Source organism: Macrotis lagotis, chromosome 5 (genome assembly GCF_037893015.1).
Source record: "Macrotis lagotis isolate mMagLag1 chromosome 5, bilby.v1.9.chrom.fasta, whole genome shotgun sequence".
Lineage (NCBI taxonomy): Eukaryota > Metazoa > Chordata > Mammalia > Peramelemorphia > Peramelidae > Macrotis > Macrotis lagotis.
In genome coordinates this window covers 139563854-139584522 of record NC_133662.1, presented here as the reverse complement: position 1 = coordinate 139584522, position 20669 = coordinate 139563854, and the positions used below count along the sequence as shown (strand labels likewise).

General features: G+C 35.3%; 1 protein-coding gene across 13 annotated transcripts in view; it reads left to right on the top strand.

Annotated features, from left to right (window-relative positions):
- EPB41L2 (erythrocyte membrane protein band 4.1 like 2) overlaps positions 1–20669 on the top strand; it is a 262601-nt gene that overhangs the window by 106787 nt on the left and 135145 nt on the right. For all 13 annotated transcript variants that reach the window (XM_074187588.1, XM_074187579.1, XM_074187578.1 and 10 more), the window contains exons 2-3: positions 744–1228; positions 3887–4102. In XM_074187588.1, coding sequence (XP_074043689.1) covers positions 749–1228; positions 3887–4102 — 696 coding nt within the window. In that variant the 5' untranslated portion in view covers positions 744–748. The remainder of the gene's footprint in view (positions 1–743; positions 1229–3886; positions 4103–20669) is intronic.

Sequence of the window (20669 nt, the reverse complement as noted above, 5' to 3'; positions counted from 1 at the left end):
ATCCTAAATTCCTAAATCCTGGCATAAACATACCACCATCAGCTTGGTTGATGTGGTCCTCTTTCAGTCCAAAGGATGACCATGATTGAGTTTGCCTCTGTGGGCCATGTGGTCCTGCCACGCAACCTCACTTACCCTCGGCACCCCAGGTAACTGTCTAAGATTTTAAGGATCAGACAACCAAATCTGCATTAGTCCAGAGGATTGCTCCAGGAGCGGTTCCCTCTACAAATCTTAGGTATCAGCAAGAACTTAATAGTCAGTCAGTCAATAATTATTTAACAGTCCTCCCTCACAGCATGATCACTATGGATATGTTTAGCATGGTTATAAATGTAGAACCTCTATCAGATTGCTTTATGTCAGTGGGAAGGGGAGGGAAGAGAAGGAGGTAGAAAAATATAAAACTCAAAACCTTGCAAAAAATGATTGGTAAAAACTTCCATTGCCATGTAGTTGGAAAAACAAATAAAATATTTTAAAAAGTAATTATTTATCAAGGATCTTCAGTATGGTGGCATTATGCTAAGCATGGTAAACCTAAGCTAAAAGATCCACTTTAAAGATTCCGATGCTTTTTGCCCCTCTAGTTTCATGTGTGCTTTCATTTGTTCTTGTTCCTTTTTTGGATGAGGATAGATATTAATTAATGCTCTCCTCTTCCTCTCTGTGTGCCCTTAATCTTAGGCTAATGTTGAGAGCAGATGAAAAAAATAATTCTTGTGCTTTGATTTTATTTTTAGCATCCATGGTGACCATGACTACCGAAGTTGGTTCCGAGTCCGAAGTGAACAAACAGGCTGAACAGATAGGATCGGATGCCACCCAGGCCAAACCTGATGAAGAAGCATCAGAAAGTCAACAGAATCCATCCTCAGAACCTGAGGACAAAAGTTCAGTGTCCCCTACTGCTGCTGTTAGCAAAAGCAGCCCCCGGAGTCAGAAGAAGGAGAAGGATCCCTCAGAGAGTCGGGGCATTTCTCGCTTCATACCCCCATGGCTTAAGAAACAGAAATCATATAACCTGGTAGAGGCCAAAGATGGAATTGAAAGGAAAGAGCCCCCTGAAGCTGTTGTCGAAGAGCCCATAGTTGAAAAAGATGACTCCCTTCCAGAAGAAGGGACAGTGTCACAGGGGGATGGGGAAGAAATCCTTGAGAAAAAACGGCAGGAAGCGAGACTTGATGATAAGGAGGAGAAACATTCTGTTAGTAGTGCTGAGACACAGGTATGTTTTAAAAGATGATTTGGAACAAATAAAGGGATGGCTTAGTGATGCTGTTTGAGAAATAAAAAGGACTTGCCAGTCTTTAAACAATCAGAATTCCTCTAGTCTGATCAGAGCATCCATAACACTTTAGGAACTGGTCTCTCCCTGGAGACTCTTAAGAAAAGAATCTTAAGAACTTTAGGAATTATGCAGTTTAATTGCTATATTCTGCAAATGACAAGGGGCAAATTATTTTCCCCTCTTGCCCTCAATTTCCTAACCTGTAAAAATGAGGGAATTGGAAGAGATAAAACAAGTTCCATTGTCTCTAAGGTTCATTCTATCTCTGACTCTTGAAGTCATCTGGTTGATTAAGAATTAAGGTAACTTATTATTTATTTTTTGTTGTTTTTGTAAGGCACTGGGGTTAATTGACTTGTCCAAGGTCACACAGCTAAGATAATTATTAAGTGTCTGAAGTTGGATTTGAACTCAGGCCCTCCTGATTTCCAGGGCTGGTGCTCTATCTACTGCACCACCTAGCCACCCCTAAATTAAGGTAACTTTTAAATTGTTGTAGATGAGGATCAATTTAAGCCTGTTTCCTCTTTACTTGATTTAGATATTCATTTGAATAAAAGGAAGAAGACCTCATAGAAAAGAGGAAAGAGTGCGCTGACTGAAGTCAGGAGACCCAGGTTCAAATCTTGACCTCAGGCGCTACTTTCATCACTTTGCATAATTTACTTGAATTTTCTGGGCCTTAGTTCACTCATCTCCTTATCTGTAATGTGAGAGGGGCTGAAAAGATGGCTGTTCAGCTCCTTCTGGTGCCAGATCTGCAATACTTTGAGTGTAAAACAAACCCAGAAATTCCCATGCATCCCATGTCAATTTTTTGGCATTATTTCACAGTTTTTGGCTGTGTATGTCTTTCTTGTGGTTTGAATTATTAATCGGTAAGGTTTTCATTATACTGACTTTAGAACTTTATTTTCTAATGCCAAAATTATTGATAGCAAACTCAAGATATTTGGAGAATAATTTCCCTAAATTCCCTAAATTCCTAAATCCTGGCATAAACATACCACCATCAACTTGGTTGATGTGGTCCTCTTTCAGTCCAAAGGATGACCATGATTAGTTTGCCTCTGTGGGCCATGTGGTCCTGCCACACAACCTCACTTACCCTCAGCACCCCAGGTAACTGTCTAAGATTTTAAGGATCAGACAACCAAATCTGTTTTAGTCCAGAGGATTGCTCCAGGAGCGGTTCCCTCTACAAATCTTAGGTATCAGCAAGAACTTAATAGTCAGTCAGTCAATAATTATTTAACAGTCCTCCCTCACAGCATGATCACTATGGATATGTTTAGCATGGTTATAAATGTAGAACCTCTATCAGATTGCTTTCTGTCAGTGGGAAGGGGAGGGAGGAGAAGGAGGTAGAAAAATATAAAACTCAAAACCTTGCAAAAAATGATTGGTAAAAACTTCCATTGCTGTGTAGTTGGAAAAACAAATAAAATATTTTAAAAAGTAATTATTTATCAAGGATCTTCAGTGTGGTGGCACTATGCTAAGCGTGGAAAACCTAAACTAAAAGATCCACTTTAAAGATTCCGATTTTTTTTGTCCCTTTAGTTTCATGTGTGCTTTCATTTGTTTTTGTTCCTTTTTTGGATGAGGATAGATATTAATTAATGCTCTCCTCTTCCTCTCTGCATAATCTTAGGTTAATGTTGAGAGCAGATGAAAAAATAATTCTTGTGCTTTGATTTCATTGGCTCTTTTCTAGAGGAATATTAAAATCTAAATTTGGATAGGAATAATGAAAAATTTAAATTTATTTACATAAATGTATATAATCTACAAAGATTATTTACATTATTTACATTAGTAGCAATTTACGTATAGTCACCTTAGGGCAGTATCCCCCCCCTTCTATATTTTCTTTTTCCCCCTATTCCATGTAAAACAATTTTAAACATTAAAAAAAATTGAGTTCTTTATTCTTTCCCATCTTCCTCTGCCCCCTCCTTGAGAAGGCAAGCAATTTGATATAGATCAACATATGCAGTTATATAAAATATCTTTCTATATTAGCCATGTTGTAACAGAAAATACATACCAAAAGCAAACAAAAAAAATAAAGTTAAAAAAAGCATGCTTTGATCTGCATTCAGATTTCATTAGTTCTTTCTCTGGAGGTGAATAGTATTTTTCATTATTTTCTTTGGATCATTGTACTGTTGAAAATAACAAAATCATTCACAGTTGATAATCATATAATATTGCTCTTACTGGGAACAATGTTTTCCTGATTCTGATCACTTGTCTGCATCAGTTCACACAAATCTTCCCAGGTTTTTCTGAAGCCATTTTGTAGTGTTAGTTCTTAGTCTTGTTTATATAATGTACCCCTTTGGCAGTCTGGTAAAACCCGAGGACCCTTTCTCAGGATAATGTTTCTAAATGCTTTAAAATAGAAATTCAGAGGAAAACAATTATTATAATACAGTTATCAGAGTAGTAAAATAATAATTAAAAATGTTCATGTACCCATTTAGAGAACTCCTAGTTTAGAGATAATTAAGTTCAACAGGATGGATGTATTTGGGAAGTTGGTTAGCCTTTGTTGTATTATAATGATTAATTATATTGTTTTCTCGACAGCCTGCTAAAGAAGATAGTAAAGAGATAGAAGGGACAAAGATAGAAGGAATCCGGGAAGAAAAACAAGAAGGAGAAGCTACTAAAAGGGAGACTAAGGAAGTTCAGACTACTGAACTCAAGGTGGAGAAGGCTGCCCAGAAGGCTTCCAAGAAACTAAAAATGGTGCCCTGTAAAGTGATGCTCCTTGATGGAACAGAGTACACCTGTGACCTAGAGGTAAGACAAGCAAACTTAGAGAAAGAGACCCCATGTGTACTATGAAAGCAGACTCCACCAAGTCTGAATTTTGTTTGGTTTTGGTTAATTGCTCCTTTTCCGTTTTCTTTCTGCTTTTCCTCCTACAATGTCCTAATGAACTAGTATGGTACAAAGTCACATTCAGAGGACTGAGAATGATAAGTTAGTATTTTCATCATGAACAATTAATTACTCTTCTGAACTTTAGGGCATAAGTACAATAATCCTTTAAGGATAAATTCCAGTACTAGGTAGACTTATAAAACTAATACACTTTGAAACAGTGGCACAACCTAAACTCTGAAACTGATAAGCACCATCCTAGAATGGCACAGAATTCCTTTTATATTGTTCAGCTAATGAAATGTCCATGTTTCCAGAGCACAGAATGCATAGAATTGTGATTAGTTCCAATTAATGCTTTTAACATAACAGTAGCCTATTATTTTGTATGATTTGAATTTTTTCCTTTACATATTTTGATGTTTTCTAATCAATTTAATTTTTTTCCTAATTTTGTTGCCTTTTCAGTTATTAAGAGCAGAAGCTAAATTTCCATGATGAAAGATTTGTGTGTCCTTAAGTATTTTGCATTTTTTACATTTAATCTCCTTGAATTATATTCTTTTTCATGGTATTTAAAGCAAAGAAAGTAGTTTGGAAAAATAACTTATCCTGTTCATATACTCTCACCATCTTTGCTTTAACATTAGTTAGTAGTAGTAAATTTTGTGCAATGGTATTTTGTCTCCAGTTTTGGATTATGAGGATGAAATGATAAAGATATTTGTAAAGCATTTTGAAAACCTCAGAACATCACAAAAGTGCTACTTATTCATAAGTTAGAAGTACAGTTAGTTTGCTCAGTGATTAGAGCACTGGGCCTGAGAGTCAGGAAGACCTGAGATCAAACCTGGTCCCATATACTTAGTAGCTTTGTGACCCTGGGAAAGAATTGTAACCCATTTTGCCTTTGTTTCCTCATCTGTAAAATGAGCTCAAGAAGGAAATGTCAAACTACTGCAGTATTTTTGCCAAATAGGATTTATAAAGAGCTGGAGATGACCCAACAACAACAACAACATGAAGCAAACTATGAGGAGCTGAGTTTGAATCTGGCCTCAGATACTTAATAATTGCCTAGATATGTGACTTTGGGCAAATCACTTAACCCCATTGACTTAAATAAATAAAAAATTTTTTAAAAATGCCCCCTTTGGAGTGATCTTTGTACTCTTTAATCTGAAAGGTGAATACAGCTAACTAATGGATATTAGGTAGCAATAGGCCAGAATAGTTCAGAAGTGGGAGCTGGGCTAGGCAGACATAGAGGTAAATGAGTATACATCAATATTGACCCTATTATACAGTACAGGATGTAAGATCAAGACAGCAACCTGATGTGATATCTGATTTAACAAGCCTGGGTTGTTGGTATTCATAAAGCCAAATTTTGGAAGTTGTAGGCAGAATGTTCTGAAGCTCAGACAATGTATAAAAGAACAGAAGTCTAGTATATAGTGTTTATTTTATATATATATATATATATATATATATATATATATATATTATATCCTCAAATTGAGCCATTCTGCTTTATTCTATCATAATTTGGTATCCTTTTTAAAAGCTAAAATTTTTTTATTGAAAAATTCAATTTTCTCTCTTTCTACTCTCACCACCACTCATTAAAAAAGAAAAAATAACAAAAAAGGAAAAATAAAAGAAAAACAAACCTTTTTTCAAACCAATATGCATAGTTAAGGAAAACAAATTCCTGTCATGACCATGGCTCAAAAATGTTTCATTCTGCACTCTAAGTCATCACCTCATCTCTTATTGGAGATGTGGGTAGATAAAGGCTGGTAGGAGAGTATTATTCAAAATGAGATTTCTTCAGATGCTTCTAGCTGGTGTTTTAACCACAGCTAGAGGCAAAGCCCTCTGGAAAGTCTTACCAGTTCTGTCTGGTCTTGAAGGCATAATTGGCTACTGGACTATTTTCAGATCAGTCCAAAGGGGCAAAATATGATGGTTTATTTTTTTCTCTCTCCTCACTTTATTTAGCAGACCTTTATTAAATGTATCTTCCTTTTTTTTATTATGTGTGTGTGGGGGGGAGACAAACTGATTTTTTTCTTTTTTACATTTGCTTAACTCTTGCCCTTTTGTATCTGTGTATCAAGGAGGTGAAGAAAGGGATGTTCGAGATTGACTCAAATATTAGAACTTAATAATTTTGTTAGTGAAAGAATTTCTCATCTCCCTGAGTAAGGATTGTTTTGGGGTAGTATTGCTTGAGTTTTGTGACCTTATTTAACTTTTTTTTTTTTTTACTATTTTCAGGCTTTCCCAAAGTTTAGGGAAAAGGTCCCAAGATGTGGAGTGTTACCGCAGTCTTTAAATACATCAAAATATTTATCTTTTCCTTAATTGATTTATAAGCATAGCTTTGCTATTATATCTATTAATTTCTTGGTTTGGAAATATGTAGGTACTAGGGATGGAGAGAAGAAAGTTCCAAAATGATTTCTTAATATAATGTATGGATTGATAAGCCTTGGAGGGAGCAGGGCTTGGTACAGAAGAAAATGTCATTGAATTCACCATTACTTTTATATAAAGTGGAAAAGCATATTTCTATACTGGCCCTTGCCCTGTATAATTGCTTTGATAGCAGAAGTAAATTTCAGTATATTATAGTAGTTTTTATTATTGAATTTGGAGGTTGTAAAATTATATTACTTCTAAAATCTTTTTTTTAACTTCTTGTTCAATACCTTTTTTTGAAAATAAAATCCACTTAAAGTTTTTTGAATTTGACCATCATCAATAAACACAAAAATATCTTGTTTTTGGCAAGGCAGTAGGGTTAAGTGGCTCGTCCAAGGCCACACAGTTGGGTAATTATTAAGTGTCTGATGCCGGATTTGAAGTCAGGTACTTCTGACTCCAGGGCCAGTGCTCTATCCACTTCGCAGCCTAGCCACCCCAACACAAAAATTTCTTAATGTCCTTGTGATATTGGTATTCCAATTAGATCCTTTAGATCATCTGTTAATTTTATGTCAGTTTTGTCATTTTCTGTTCATTTAATAGGGGCATCTAGGTTATGCAGCAGTTTTGAGTGGGCCTGGAGACTAGAAGAGCTGAATGTCTTGAGTTCAAATCCTGCCTCAGATACCTGGATGGCTCTGGGCATGTTACTTGATTCCTGTTTGCCTCGGTTTTCTCATCTGTACAATGAGCAGGAGAGGAAATGGAAAACTACTCCTGTATTTTTGCTGAGAAAACTCCATACAGAATTGGACATGATTGAAACTATTGAAAATCAAAACAAACAAAAAAAGCTAATTTAACAAGATAACAGATGTTAGGTTGGTTTACCTTTCTAGAAAATTTTTCTTTTAATTACCAAACCAGATTCTATGATAGGATGATGGTTGCCTACTTGTATTTTTGTAGACTGAAATAGATGTTGAAGGTTGAGTCTGTACAGTATGAAACATTCATAAAAGATCTGACAGTTAACAAAAGCAGATTAATAAGAACAGGATAGTCAGTGAAGATTGCTACTATTCATTTGTGTCTATATATGGTCCCTGCCTCAGTATCGCTCACAGTGCAATCAATTATTGAGGAGTGATTGGCTTTTTTTTTCTTTTCCTATATTTTGATAACCAGGAAGTCACCTTTTAAAGGAAAGACTAACTTAACCTGTAGGAGTAAGAACCTTAAGATATAGCTATTGGGGAGGCTAGGTGACGCAGTGGATAGAGCACTGGCCCTGGAGTCAGGAGTGCCTGAGTTCAAGTCTGGCCTCAGACACTAAATAATTACCCAGCTGTGTGGCCTTGGGTGAGCCACTTAACCATTGCCTTGCAAAAACATAAAAAAAAAAGATGTAGCTCTCATCACAACAGGAAATCAAACTGAGAATTAATGGACTACTATATTTTGTGAAACTGTTACTGATGCACTTGAGCCTCAGGGAAGCAGAATAAAATGAGAAAATAACTTTATATGTTCCTTGATGATTTTCTCAATTAGATTAATTTCCATCTATTCAGTGTCATTAATGATATTAAGACATCACTGGTAATATTTTTTTCCCATGAGTTTATGGCTTGTTTCTTTGCTTTCTGGGAAGGAGAATTTAATATGAGGGAGTGGAGGAAAGAAGGGTATTTTGGTCTCAGAAATCATAGGGGATGGTTCACAGAGATATATAGCTGACTATTAACATGCTCTTTCCAGAGCATTGATAGTATTGATTTGATTACAATTACCAGAGCAAAAGGTAGAAAGAGGAGTGGGGGGTGGTGGTGTTGGTATGGTAGTGATGGTGGTGGTGGTGGTGGTGGGGTGTGTATGTGTCTGTGAATAGGTGATTTATATAAAATCTAGAGTCAGAGACTAGCTTAAGTTAGGAGCTTCAGAGCTGAATAGATTAATTCCTACAGGACATGGTCTCAGGAAGTCCAAGTGGCTTGCAGATTGCTATGGCTTGGAATATAACAAGAAGCATTATTTTAGTGCCTACTGAACTTTGTGTTATGTATTGGATTGAACACCATTATGGAATATGAAGCTGGGTATGGATATGAATAATGAGTCCTGGAGATATTAAAGAATATAATCTATGTATGTATGTATGTATGTATGTGTGTGTATACATATATACATATACATATGTAAAAAATTAGAGAAATACAAAACAACAATAGTGTTTAACAGAATGAAATGCCTTAAAATATATTATAGACCATAATTGTCAAATCTGAAGTCAGCTTGTTTTTGGCTTTTTGTCTCATTTTCTCAGATGAATATGCAATTAAGCTAACAAATCTTTGTGAAAGGAAACAAAGCTATAGGTATTACTGTAAGGTAAATCTTATAAAGTGAAAATAAATATACAATCTGTTTGAGATCATTCATACAAAGGAGAAGTGGGACTAGTGGGTAGGAATGAGGTCACTGTTGGCTGGAGTTTATTGGTGAAGGCTTTTATGGAAGAGCGAGCATTTTGAAAGATTGGTAATTAGAGCTTGGTAGAGGGCATTCCAGGCAGAGTAACATCATGAAAAAAAGCTAAAATGAATTTAATTTTCTTAGGAAGCACTGAAGAAACCTTTCTGGAGCATAGGTATAAGATATTATCAATTTTTGTAAGACATTTGTATAAATAAAGCAGAAGCAGGTTTCTACTCCATTGGCAGGGTAATTTAAGTTTAAAATTGTTCTGAAAGGAAGTTAGAACCACTTTCTTTTGAACAGGCAGGGTGACAAGTGATTGAGTAAATTATAATAGTATATTCCTGTTATATGGAAAATGAAGATAATGTATACTAAGAAACTTGGAAACGTTTTTCAGTAAGCTGATTCAGATTATGAAGTAAACTGACTTATGAAATAGTATTCACATCTATGTCAAAGTAAATGCAGTTAATAATAGTATGTTAAAATGAAATGAACAAAATGAAGGTATTTGTTATAAAAATATAAATATCTCATTGATTTTGGCTGGTTGTTTATCGTTGAGTTCATTCTTTTCTGTTTATTTCATTGAACATCAGTTCAGGCATGGTTCTCATTTTCTAAATTCTTCATAGTTTTCAGTTCTATTTCATTCATTCCCTTTATTTAGTATAGCCATTTCCTTATTCTAATTCTTTGCTACAACAAAAATTGCTTCTATGAATAAGTTGCCCATACTATACCTTTTTTGTTATTTTTCCCTATTTTAGCAAGAAGCATTGTTTTAGTCTTCTGTATTCTATGTTCCAGATACAACTGACTCAAAGAATATGTGTAACTTAACATCCTTTCCTCTTTCAAATTGGTTTTTTTTTTAGTTTTTTTTTTTTTTGCAAGGCAGATGGGGTTAAGTGGCTTGCCCCAAGGCCACACAGCTAGGTAATTATTAAGTGTCTGAGACCGGACTTGAACCCAGGTACTCCTGACTCCAGGGCTGGTGCTTTATCCACTAAGACACCTAGCCACCCTTTCAAATTGTTTTTTAAGAGTTTGGATTGTTGTTGTTTATCCTTTTGTTGTTTGACCATTGCTTCAGGGAGGTGATGCCATGATATGCATATGAATTTGATGTTGTGCTAAGCCACTAGCCTCACTTTCTCCTCCGGAGCCATCAGGGTTCAGTGGCCAGATATAGATCAATATGACTGGAGATGACCCTGGATGTGAGAACATCAAGAGTTAAATGACTTGCCCTAGATCACATAGCTAGTAAGCATGAAGAGTCTGAGTTCATTTTTGAATTCAAGTCCTTCTGACTTGAGGTTGGTCTTATATCCAGTACACCACTTAGTTTTCCGCAGTTGGATTAGTATATCAATAACAGTATTTCAGGGTGCTTGCCTTTCATACCGCCTGTCATATTGACTGCCACTATTATTTGTTCATTTTTACCAATTTTCTAGATACTCAAAGATACTCAAATTTGCTTCAGAGTGTTTTCATATGGTCATTAATAATTTGTAATTTAAAAACTGAAAATGTTTCCTTTGATAATATATTAGTACTTTTGTCTTTGAAAGGTAAGGAATCTTTTCACAAAATGGCAATTTATAGTTACTTGGTTTTATACAAGAACAATTGTAGAACATGTGTTCATTTGCTTGTAGAAACAAACACAAAACCATCTGTATTGTCAGAAATACTGGAATTGGATTCAATATGTTTTTTTGAGGCTATCCAACTATAGCTTACAGCTGTGCAAAAATGAAATTTGAATTCTAAATTTATCTGGTAGTAGCAATAAAGTAGATATATGACATCTAGATGCATTTTTTGAATTTTGTTTTCCTCTTTTGTAAAATGGGGATAATATGTATCTCATGGTTGTGAGGAATTATTAAAACAACATAGGTTTGTCTGTCTATCACTACCATTACCACACCACTGCTACTAGTTGAGTTTATAATGCATAAATACATGAAGGAATTCAGTATATATTAACATGGAAGAAAGTTTCCAATTTATTTATTTGTTTATTTTTAGTTTCCAAATTTTTATGAAGGAAAATTTATTTTTTAAGTTCATCTATTTTTTTTTAACATTCGTCTTTGTGCATATGCAGATTTTTAAGATATGAAATTTCCTTCCACCCTCCCTTCCCACCCCCCTCCCTTCAGCAGCAAACAGTCAAGTTAATATTGTACATACATATTTTTGATAAACATTTACAGATTAGTCATTTTTGGTATGAGGAATTAGGATTAAGATACGGAGATACATAAGAGATATTTTTTATAAAGTATTCATATTCTGAAGGATTGTCTTTTGTTTTTGTTTTTGCTTTGTTTTGTTTTTCCTCCTCTGGATGGGGATAACAGTGTCCATAGTTGGTCTAATATAATTGTTCCAATTTTTTTTAACCCCCTTCCAATAATTCCCATCCAGGATCCCCTAAAAGTATAAGGCAAGGACACATCCTTGTTTCACTCCTTTGGTGACTGGGAAATCTTGAGAGTATCATCCCACTATGCAGAACCCGGGCATGCACGCTGTCATGAAATTGATATATAGTACTGATGAACTTCTCTCGACAACCAAATTTTGACTTAATTTTCCATAAAACATTATGACTGATGGAATCAAAGGCCTGGTCAGATCTACAAATGTATAAAGACTTGTGTTCCCGGCATTTTCCCTGGAGTTCTTGGGCAGCACAAACAATGTGTTCAGCTATGCTATCAAATGCCTTCACTGAAGATGAACGTGGCTTCAAAGTCAGCTACCACACTGATGGCAAATTCTTCAACTGAAAATGCTACAAGCCAAGAACAAAGTGGAGGGAGCATTGGTACATGATCTTCTGTTTGCAGATTATTGTGCTCAATGCAGCCTCAAGCACAGAGTATGGATAAGAGTTTCTGTTGCTTGTGCTTATTTTGGTCTTACAATTAACACCAAGAAAATTCAGGTGCTCCATCATCCAGCACCACACCATCCATATGTGGAGCCATCAATTAAAGGAAGTGGAGAAGTTGTGGACAAGTCCACTTACCTTGGTGCATTGTCCTTTTCAAGGAGGTGCATATTAACAATGAGGTTGACACTTGCATTGCCAGAGCTAGCTCAGTATTTGGGAGGCTCCGAATGAAAGTATGGGAGAGGAGAGGTATTGACTGACTATCAGACTGAAGGTCTGCAGAGCAGTTGTGCTGACCTCATTGCTATATGCCTGTGAAACCTAGACTGTCTACCAATGCCATATCAGGAAACAATCGTTTCCATTTAAATTGTCTTAGATGTACGCTAACCAAAAAAATCTATTTTATGGAGAACTCACACAGAACAAGTGCTCACAAGAGGGCCAGAAGACGCAATGTGTCTCATTGTAGAACTTTAGAATTGATTGTACAGCATGTACACTGGCACAGGATCATCCATCATGGTGTGCCCTCATCAGCTGCTCTCTATGAGGAAGGCAGAATTGAAGCAGTTCAAAGGAAATATGACATCCATAAATTTAGAATACCTACCCCAGGTATTCACATGGATTATTTGTGTCCAACCCTGTGATAGAGCATTCCGAGCTCGTTTTGGTATGATCAGCCACAGTCAGACACACTGTAATTTGTCTCAAACATAGTGATGTCATTTTGATCTTCTTCAGTAGCGAAGGATAAGAACCAACCATCCAGGATCCCCATTCATCATCATTCTTTGGAAACTCAACACCTTCTCAGATCGGTCTCATCTTCCTTTTGATTAGAGACCTGAAGCATCAAACACTAAACTCCTCCCAAAGTTTTTCTTATAAAAGTCTAAGATTTGAAGTTTCCAGCTAACTCTACTTCCCATTAGCAGCTCTTTTTGGTATGAGCTATACAGAACATGATACCCTTTCCCCTAGGTACTTTCACCCACTTTCTAGTTTTCTTTTGTTTGCTTCCCCTTTTAAGCTTCTTGAGGGCACTGAATATTTTCTTTTTTCTTATTTGTACCCCCAGACTTAGTAATAGTAACACCTAATAGAATAGGCCCTTAATAACTGCTTATTGAAACAGGGGGGGAAATGGATTCTTTCACTTTTTCAATCTTTTAGGGTGAAGAATTATATAAATTCCTTTAAAGGTCTAAAAGAGGAAACCTCTTTTATCTAGATCTTTTAGTTGATAACAGAATGCTAGCTTGCCTTTTGGAAGAATGATTGATTTGTACTTAGACCTGGGTTCAGATCCTTTCTTGGCCTCTTTTGAATCTCCTGTGTTTTAGGAACTGTGCTAAATGATGTAGGCTACAAAGATAAAAAGGAAGTGTTATCTGCCCTCATTCTAAATCAGGGAAAAATTTTAGGTATACACACAAATGCTCACAGAATGTATACAGAATGAACACTAAGTAATTTGGGAGATTAAAACTCAGAGTTGAGACCATCAGGAAATAATTCATGGAGAAGATGATCTAGAATTGAGTATGGTGGGAAACCAGGGATTCTGAGATTTCCTTTGTCTCATGTCATGTGTTCATTTATTTTGAAGATAGGAAATATGGTATAGTGCAAAGAATTTTAAATTTGGCATCAGGAAGATCTGAGTTCAGATTTAACTTACAACATTATTGGTGTGACCCTGGGCAAATCTTGATTTTCTTCAGTTTTCTCAATATAATAATGTGATGATGATGATAACCCCTACCGCACCAGATTTATTGTGATGATCAAATGAGGTAATATTTGTAAAAGTGTCTTAGTAGAGGGCCTGTTCATGTGTGTATATATAATATATATATATGTTTGTGTGTGTGTGTGTGTGTGTGTGTAAAAGCTTTATGTCCTATTTTCTCTCAAATTTAGAGCATTAATCCTAGAGGAGAAGTCATTAGTAAGAACTGGATACCATCATAATTAAAGCTAATAGCTGTGCCAACTCCTTCCTCTGGGAATTTAATAGTAAGGTTGTTTTAGCTAAGAATTAAGTATGATTAGATATACTTAATACTTTGGAAATGAAAGTTAGAAAGAACTTCACGTCTTTGGCTCATTAGATGAGTTGGGGAAAAGTCACTTAATCTACCTTGGTATGATACCCAGGCTACAAAGGAAGTGAAGAATACTTGTTCCCCAAGTTAGAACTCTTTTAGAACTATTTTTTAGCCGTCATACATTTCCAGGCTTTTATTTTTAATACTTTGCTAAGACTACATTTATGTGAAGCCTTATAAAATACAACTGCATTTGGAGTTCACATTTTCCTTTGGCATCTCAGGGCTGTCCCCACATGTCTGCACTGAGTGGGAATTGAGGGTATTGTTTCTGCCCACGCTGGAATGTAGGCACCATTTCTATTGGGTGTTATGAATAAGGGGGAACAGTAATAATGGAAGGTCTCTTCTTTGAAATTATTTGCTGGTAATAACTCTTCTCTGAAGCAGTCTTTCTAAAGATCTCCTTGGGTACATTGTCTAACAGAACTGAGCCCTAATTTGTTCTCTTCATTTTGGTGGAATGTTTTTCCTGTTTTACTTGTCATCATAATCTATAAGCTATCTTTTAGGTTCCCAGACCTGTCTCTGTTTCTTCATTCCTCTTACTCCTCTAGTCCTCTCCCCCACCCCCACCCCCAATACCCTATTTGAATAAACTATGTAGAAAATTTCAGTGATTGGCCATTGCCTACAGAATAAAATTCAGGTCTCTTTAGCCTGACATTTATTGCCCTCTGAAAATGTAGCCCTATCCATTCTGTCTCTTTCTACTTTCTTCTAGTGAAACATCTTATGTATTCTTGACTTTTTTTTTCCTATATACCTCCTTCCTCCACTGTGGTGGAAAAATCCTTGGATTTAGAGAAAGAGGACCTGGGCTTCAATTCTGTTTCTCCTATTTTTTAATGACCTGTCAAGTCATTTTATTCCAGTGGGTCTTTTTTCCTTGACTGTTTTAAAATCATTGAGGTAGATTAAAGGTCTGATCCTGTCATTTCAGTTTCATCTTAGGTCTTTTCTGGCTATCTAGTACATAATTGGCTTTTACTGAATGTTTATTGACTTTTTAAAAAATGCATTCTGTTATCTCTTAATCTTTTGGAATCTATGAAGATGAAACTCAACTCTTTCTTTCTCTGTGAAAATGTGTCCTTTAAGATGAAGTTCAGACCCTTCTTTCTCTGTGAATCCTTCCTTGTTTTACTTTAGCCTGCAGGGAACTCTATAGTATTTGACTCATGGAATTTGAATCTGGAAAGGGCATTAGAAGTCATTTTACAGCTGAGGAAGCTGAAGTTCAGAGAAGTGAGATGATTGGGTCAATATCACACAAATAATATATTGCTATTATTTACTGGGTGATTGATCAACTATGCCTCATGTCATCTTTTTCTGTTGGATTAGCTTCTGTCACTTACATGATTTTAACTGGTCCCATGTCTTGTCTTGTCATCTGGGATGTTGGTTCATTAAGGGTCAGCCTTATCTTATATTCTCCCACCCCTATCTTTTACCCCCTACTCTCCACCCCTGCAAGATATTTAATTGCTTTATACTTAACAAAATACTTAATACCTGTTGCTAGTATTTTATCCCCAGGTATCCATTACATGTGAAAATATGAAATTATAATTAATATTTTCCCATGCTTCACATCATATTTAAAAGGAACTGAAAGATATATGTTCCCTTCGTTTTATTCTTGCTATCTGTTTTTGAGACATTTCTTTCCCCTTGCCCATTTTCACCTGCCTTACTCTGTTAGCTTTTTGAGGGTAGAAATAGTAGACAATAAAAGTTTAGTGGGGAACTTTAATAACATTATTCATTAATTTAAAGAGTAATTAGCATACTTGGAAAAACTGTGGTGGTAAAATGGGTAGAGAGCCTATTTTGGAGAAAAGCCAAGTCCAAGCTTGATCTTGGCCAAATCACTTGTAACTATCAATGCCCCAAGCAAATCTCTAAGATTATACATTTTAGGAGAGTTACTGATTTGACTTGAAGAAGAGAGATTGCCCAGGATAATCTCCCAATACCAGTGAAATTATAGGTTTAGGTGAAAAGCATCATTGACCTCTTTTTTTTTTTTTAACAGAAAAATCAGGAGAAGGGACAGTGAATCAACACTTTCCCTTTGATGCCTTTCTCTCAATTTGCTTTTTATTTTTCTCCGTCCTTTTCAGTGACTGTTCTGGTTTTTGTTTGAGCTTCCAAAGAACCTAATTTGCAGAAACTAGACAAAGTATCTGGTCCTTCTGTTTCAAAGTATTTAATGGTGAAAAACCAGACATGTCAATTGACTCCAAAAAAAAAAATTATATAATTTTACTTTAAAGTAAATCTTTTTCTTTTTTACTATCTCTATTTTCTTTGCCTTGTGGGTTAAAAAATTGCATTGCATTGATTGAAGTAGCTTAGTACTTCAAAGCATTTAAAAAATTTGATCTTTCTAGTTTTTAGCCTCAGATTAGAAACTTGAAAGGAGAGATTTTATATATAATATCTGCCTTTTAGTCACTTGATAAGTCATGTGCATATCTTACTTTTCTGCCATTTTGTTCCCCTAAATATTATCAATTTTTTAAAATATAAAATCTCTTATGGAATTCATCACTTCAAGGTATTTTACCCTAAGATGAGGTGAAAGTAATGGATCAAGACTGAAGTTTTCTCTAAATTCTTCGTTAGCCTTTTTTCCCCCCCTCTTCTGAAAATATTAAGAATGAAATGATTATAAGAATTGAAGTAATCTCTCCAAATTTGATTAAGTTTTAGGGAGAAGAAAATATGGCTATTTAAAATTATTCTAGCTGAAAATTCATTTTTTTCCAACTTAAGAATGTGTCCAATGAGAAGATCATGAAAAAAGATAAGTCCCTAAAACTAAACTTAAAACTAAAAGAAATAATCATTACTAAAAGCTCTTTGCTTATGTCATCATCTTTGTTTTCTCTGTTTCCTGTTCTCAATTTGTACTCCCCTTTATATCATCGCAGCAGGCAACCCATACCATTTTGCTGAGCCTACTGTGTTCTGAACACCTCATTTCTCTTTATTGTCCTTCTTGTTAATCTCTCCTCTGGTTTGCTCAAGAGAAGTTACCGTTATGTATTCTCTTGCTCAGCCTGAAAATCTTTTATTTATGGAAAAAACAGGAATTTGATGGGTCACTAGAATTTTGAGAAATACTGCTATAAATATGTTTCTGTCTTGCTTTCAGATGCTCTCATGAGAATAAGAGCCATATCTTTTGTACATTCTTTAACACTGTCTAACATGTTGCCAGAACTCAAAAATAAAACCTCCAAGGCACAATATAATCATGTTCAGAATGCATCATTAAGATTTACAATATTGTAGGAATGTGTAAGACATTGGTCCTTTGAGTCTTTATAAAGTAAATGTGTTTTTTAATGCTAGCTATATGTCTGTGAGTATAGACAATGTAAATGTGTGTGTGTGTGTGTGTGTGTGTGTGTGTGTGTGTGTGTAGTTAAAGTAAATGTATGTGTGTGTGTATATAGTCAAAGTCATTCTATGTCCATTTCTGTACTAACTGGTCCTTACCATTATTGCTCAAGATGAACCAGAGTGTACTTATGTTTTTCATACTGGTGCATAGTAATTGCTTTATTAAAACTTAAAAGACAACATTTTAATTTTGTTACTGAATTAATTTAAATCTGGAAAGGTTGAGTCATTGATTTCTTTTTTTTTTAAATTCAATTTATCTCCCATTTAATTTCTTTAAATTTTTTTTTATTTAAGGCAATGGGATTAATGACTTGCCCAAGGTCACACACGTAATATTAAGTGTCTGAAGCCATATTTGAACTCAGGTCCTCCTGACTCCAGGGCCAGTGCTCTAGCCACTATGCCACCTAGTCATTGATATATTATCAATATTATACAAATTGTAAGAAAAAAATAAGAATTCCTTTGTAACAAATTTGATATAGAAATTTTTTTTAGATTTGCTAACCTTGGTGGTTCTTTTTGAAAAGATTTTTAAAGATTCATCTGTAGTTATCTTTAATCAGTAAGTACTTATTGAAGACCTATTAGATGCTTGACTTTTTGCTAGTTATTTGTAAGAATATGAATGACAAATGCAGAGAGCCCCAAAACCCTTCAGACAGCTTAAAACACACTTTTGGGACATCCCATATAATACATGGACCTTTTACTTACTATTTACATTTTTTTATTTTCAATTTTTGTTTTTTGTTATCTTTTTCTTTTCCCTCTTCCCATATCTTAATATCAAAGAATAGAAAATAGGGAAAAAGGGCAAGGTAGCTAAGTCATCCCATATCCCCTTCAATAGAGTTAAATGTAGTCTTACATAAAGAAGATAAAATACTTAAAACAAGTAGGAGGGTTTTTGGGGGGTTTCTTGACAATATTTTGGGGAGAAAGTGGGATTTTTAGAAGTGGGATGCACAGAGGTACAAAGCTTTCATTGTGAAAATTCAACTGTATTTGAGAGCTTTGTGTATTGGTGTCAAACTCAAATAGAAATGGGTTATGCTAATCCATATACAAGGATCCTTGCTGGCTTCATAGTGACTTATTTGTAAAATGTAATGTTATCTGTGTTTTAGTGTATTTTTGCTAATTTTGTTACCTAGTTTCAAATTATATTTTAATCCAGTTCAGGTCTCATTTGAGAGTGGGCCATTTTTTTTTCTTTCCAAGGCAGTGGGGTTAAGTGACTGAGGCTGGATTTGATCCCAGGTCCTGTTGACCCCATGACTGGCGTTCTATCTATTGCACCACTTAGCTGCCCCTTAATAGGCTATATGTTTAACACCTCTGATAGATAGCACTAAAAGAGGGTGTATGTGTGTTTGTGTGTTTGTGTCTGTGTCTGTCTGCATAGTTATATACACATGCACACATCGTACACACACGATTGAGTCACTGAAGTTAGCAAATAACTTGGGGCACAATTTGTATCTATTCGGAGTCCAATTCTCAACCTAGTTCATGAAGGTTGTCTCCCATGACGACTATTCTGAACCGAACATAATTATTGATCTCTGTGTGGTCCATAGAAGAACAGCTACCCTACAACTTAATTCCATTAACAATGAAGCACTTACTTCACTTTCTTTAGTACACTGAGCTGCAGTGGGTGATTAAAAATGTAGATATCTGCATTTATTTAATACCTACTTTCTGCCAGGAACTAGGCCTGCAAGTATAAAGAGACAGTTCTTAGTTGCAAGAGTTTATGTTCTACTGGAGGTGATCATATATACATATGGGTTAATATATAAACAAAAATAAAATGCAAAATAAACAATATAGTTAGAAACAGAATTCTTAGGGAGGCAGAACAGAGTACCAGCAGTTGAGAAATTCTTCTTGTAGAGGTTATGCATCAGTTGTATTTTTTAAAAAAAACAGGGATTCTAAGGTGGAATTGAGGAGGAAGTACATTCAAAACATGGTGGACAGTCTGGGCAAAGGTACGCTGATGGGAGAGGAAGTGCTTTTTGTGAGAAAGAGGTTAGTTTGACTGGTACTATAAAGTGCCTAGGAAGGGTAGTAGATAGAAAAATAGGATGGGGTCAAATTGTGAATGACCCTTAAAACAAGAGAAAGGAGTTAATATATTATCCTAGAGGTACTAGAAGTCTGTAGTGCTTTGTGAGTGGAGAAGTGAGATGGTTAGATCTTAGCAAATCACTTGGAGGACCCTTTGGAGGTTAGATTGGATTCCAGTTAGAAGCTCATTGAAATAATCCTGTTTAGAGGTGATGTGGATCAGCACTGAAGTGCTGGTTCTGTGAATTGAGAGATGGGCTTAAAAGGTGAAAAAGAAATATTTGACAGTTGATTGTATATATGTCAGGGAAAATGAAGAATCAAAGATGACACTGAGGTTATAAATCTGGGAAACCAGAAGAATAATGCTGCCTTTGACAAAAATAAGGCAGTTTGAAAAGGGGTGGTGTGGATTTTAATTGGCAGAGATACAAAATGGCAAATGCATTATAGAGGAATCAGAAAAGGTATTATAGAGATCCATTTGTATAAGACACTCCTTCCATTTCCATACCTTTGCTCAACTGTGGACAGTTTAACAGTTAAATCAATGATTTGAACTGGGAAATTCATCAGATTGGCAGATTGTGCAAAGCATAGAGGGTAGAGGACTGAATACTTGATAAATATTATAGAAGAGACACAGCAGCCAAAAAAAGCAAATTCAGTCTTAGTCTGAATTCTATATTACTGTGTTCAATTCTGGAATTCACATTTTAATATGGACATTGACAGGCTGGAGAGCAACCAGAAGAGAGGGGGTCTTTAGGTCTGACATATTTGGGCTTGATGTGAGAAAGAACTTTCTAAAAATTAAAGATACTCAGATAAAATATGAGAAACCCTAGATGATGGTGGATTTCTTCCTTATGATGGACCTTTGATCATTTTTTTTTTGTAGATGTTATAGAGCAAGAGTTCTTGACCTATTTTGTGTGTATCATGTACCTCTTTGACAATTTGGTAAAGACTAGAGACCACATCTCAGAAAAAAATATTTTGTTGGATACATTCATAACTGAAGGAATTTTTAAAT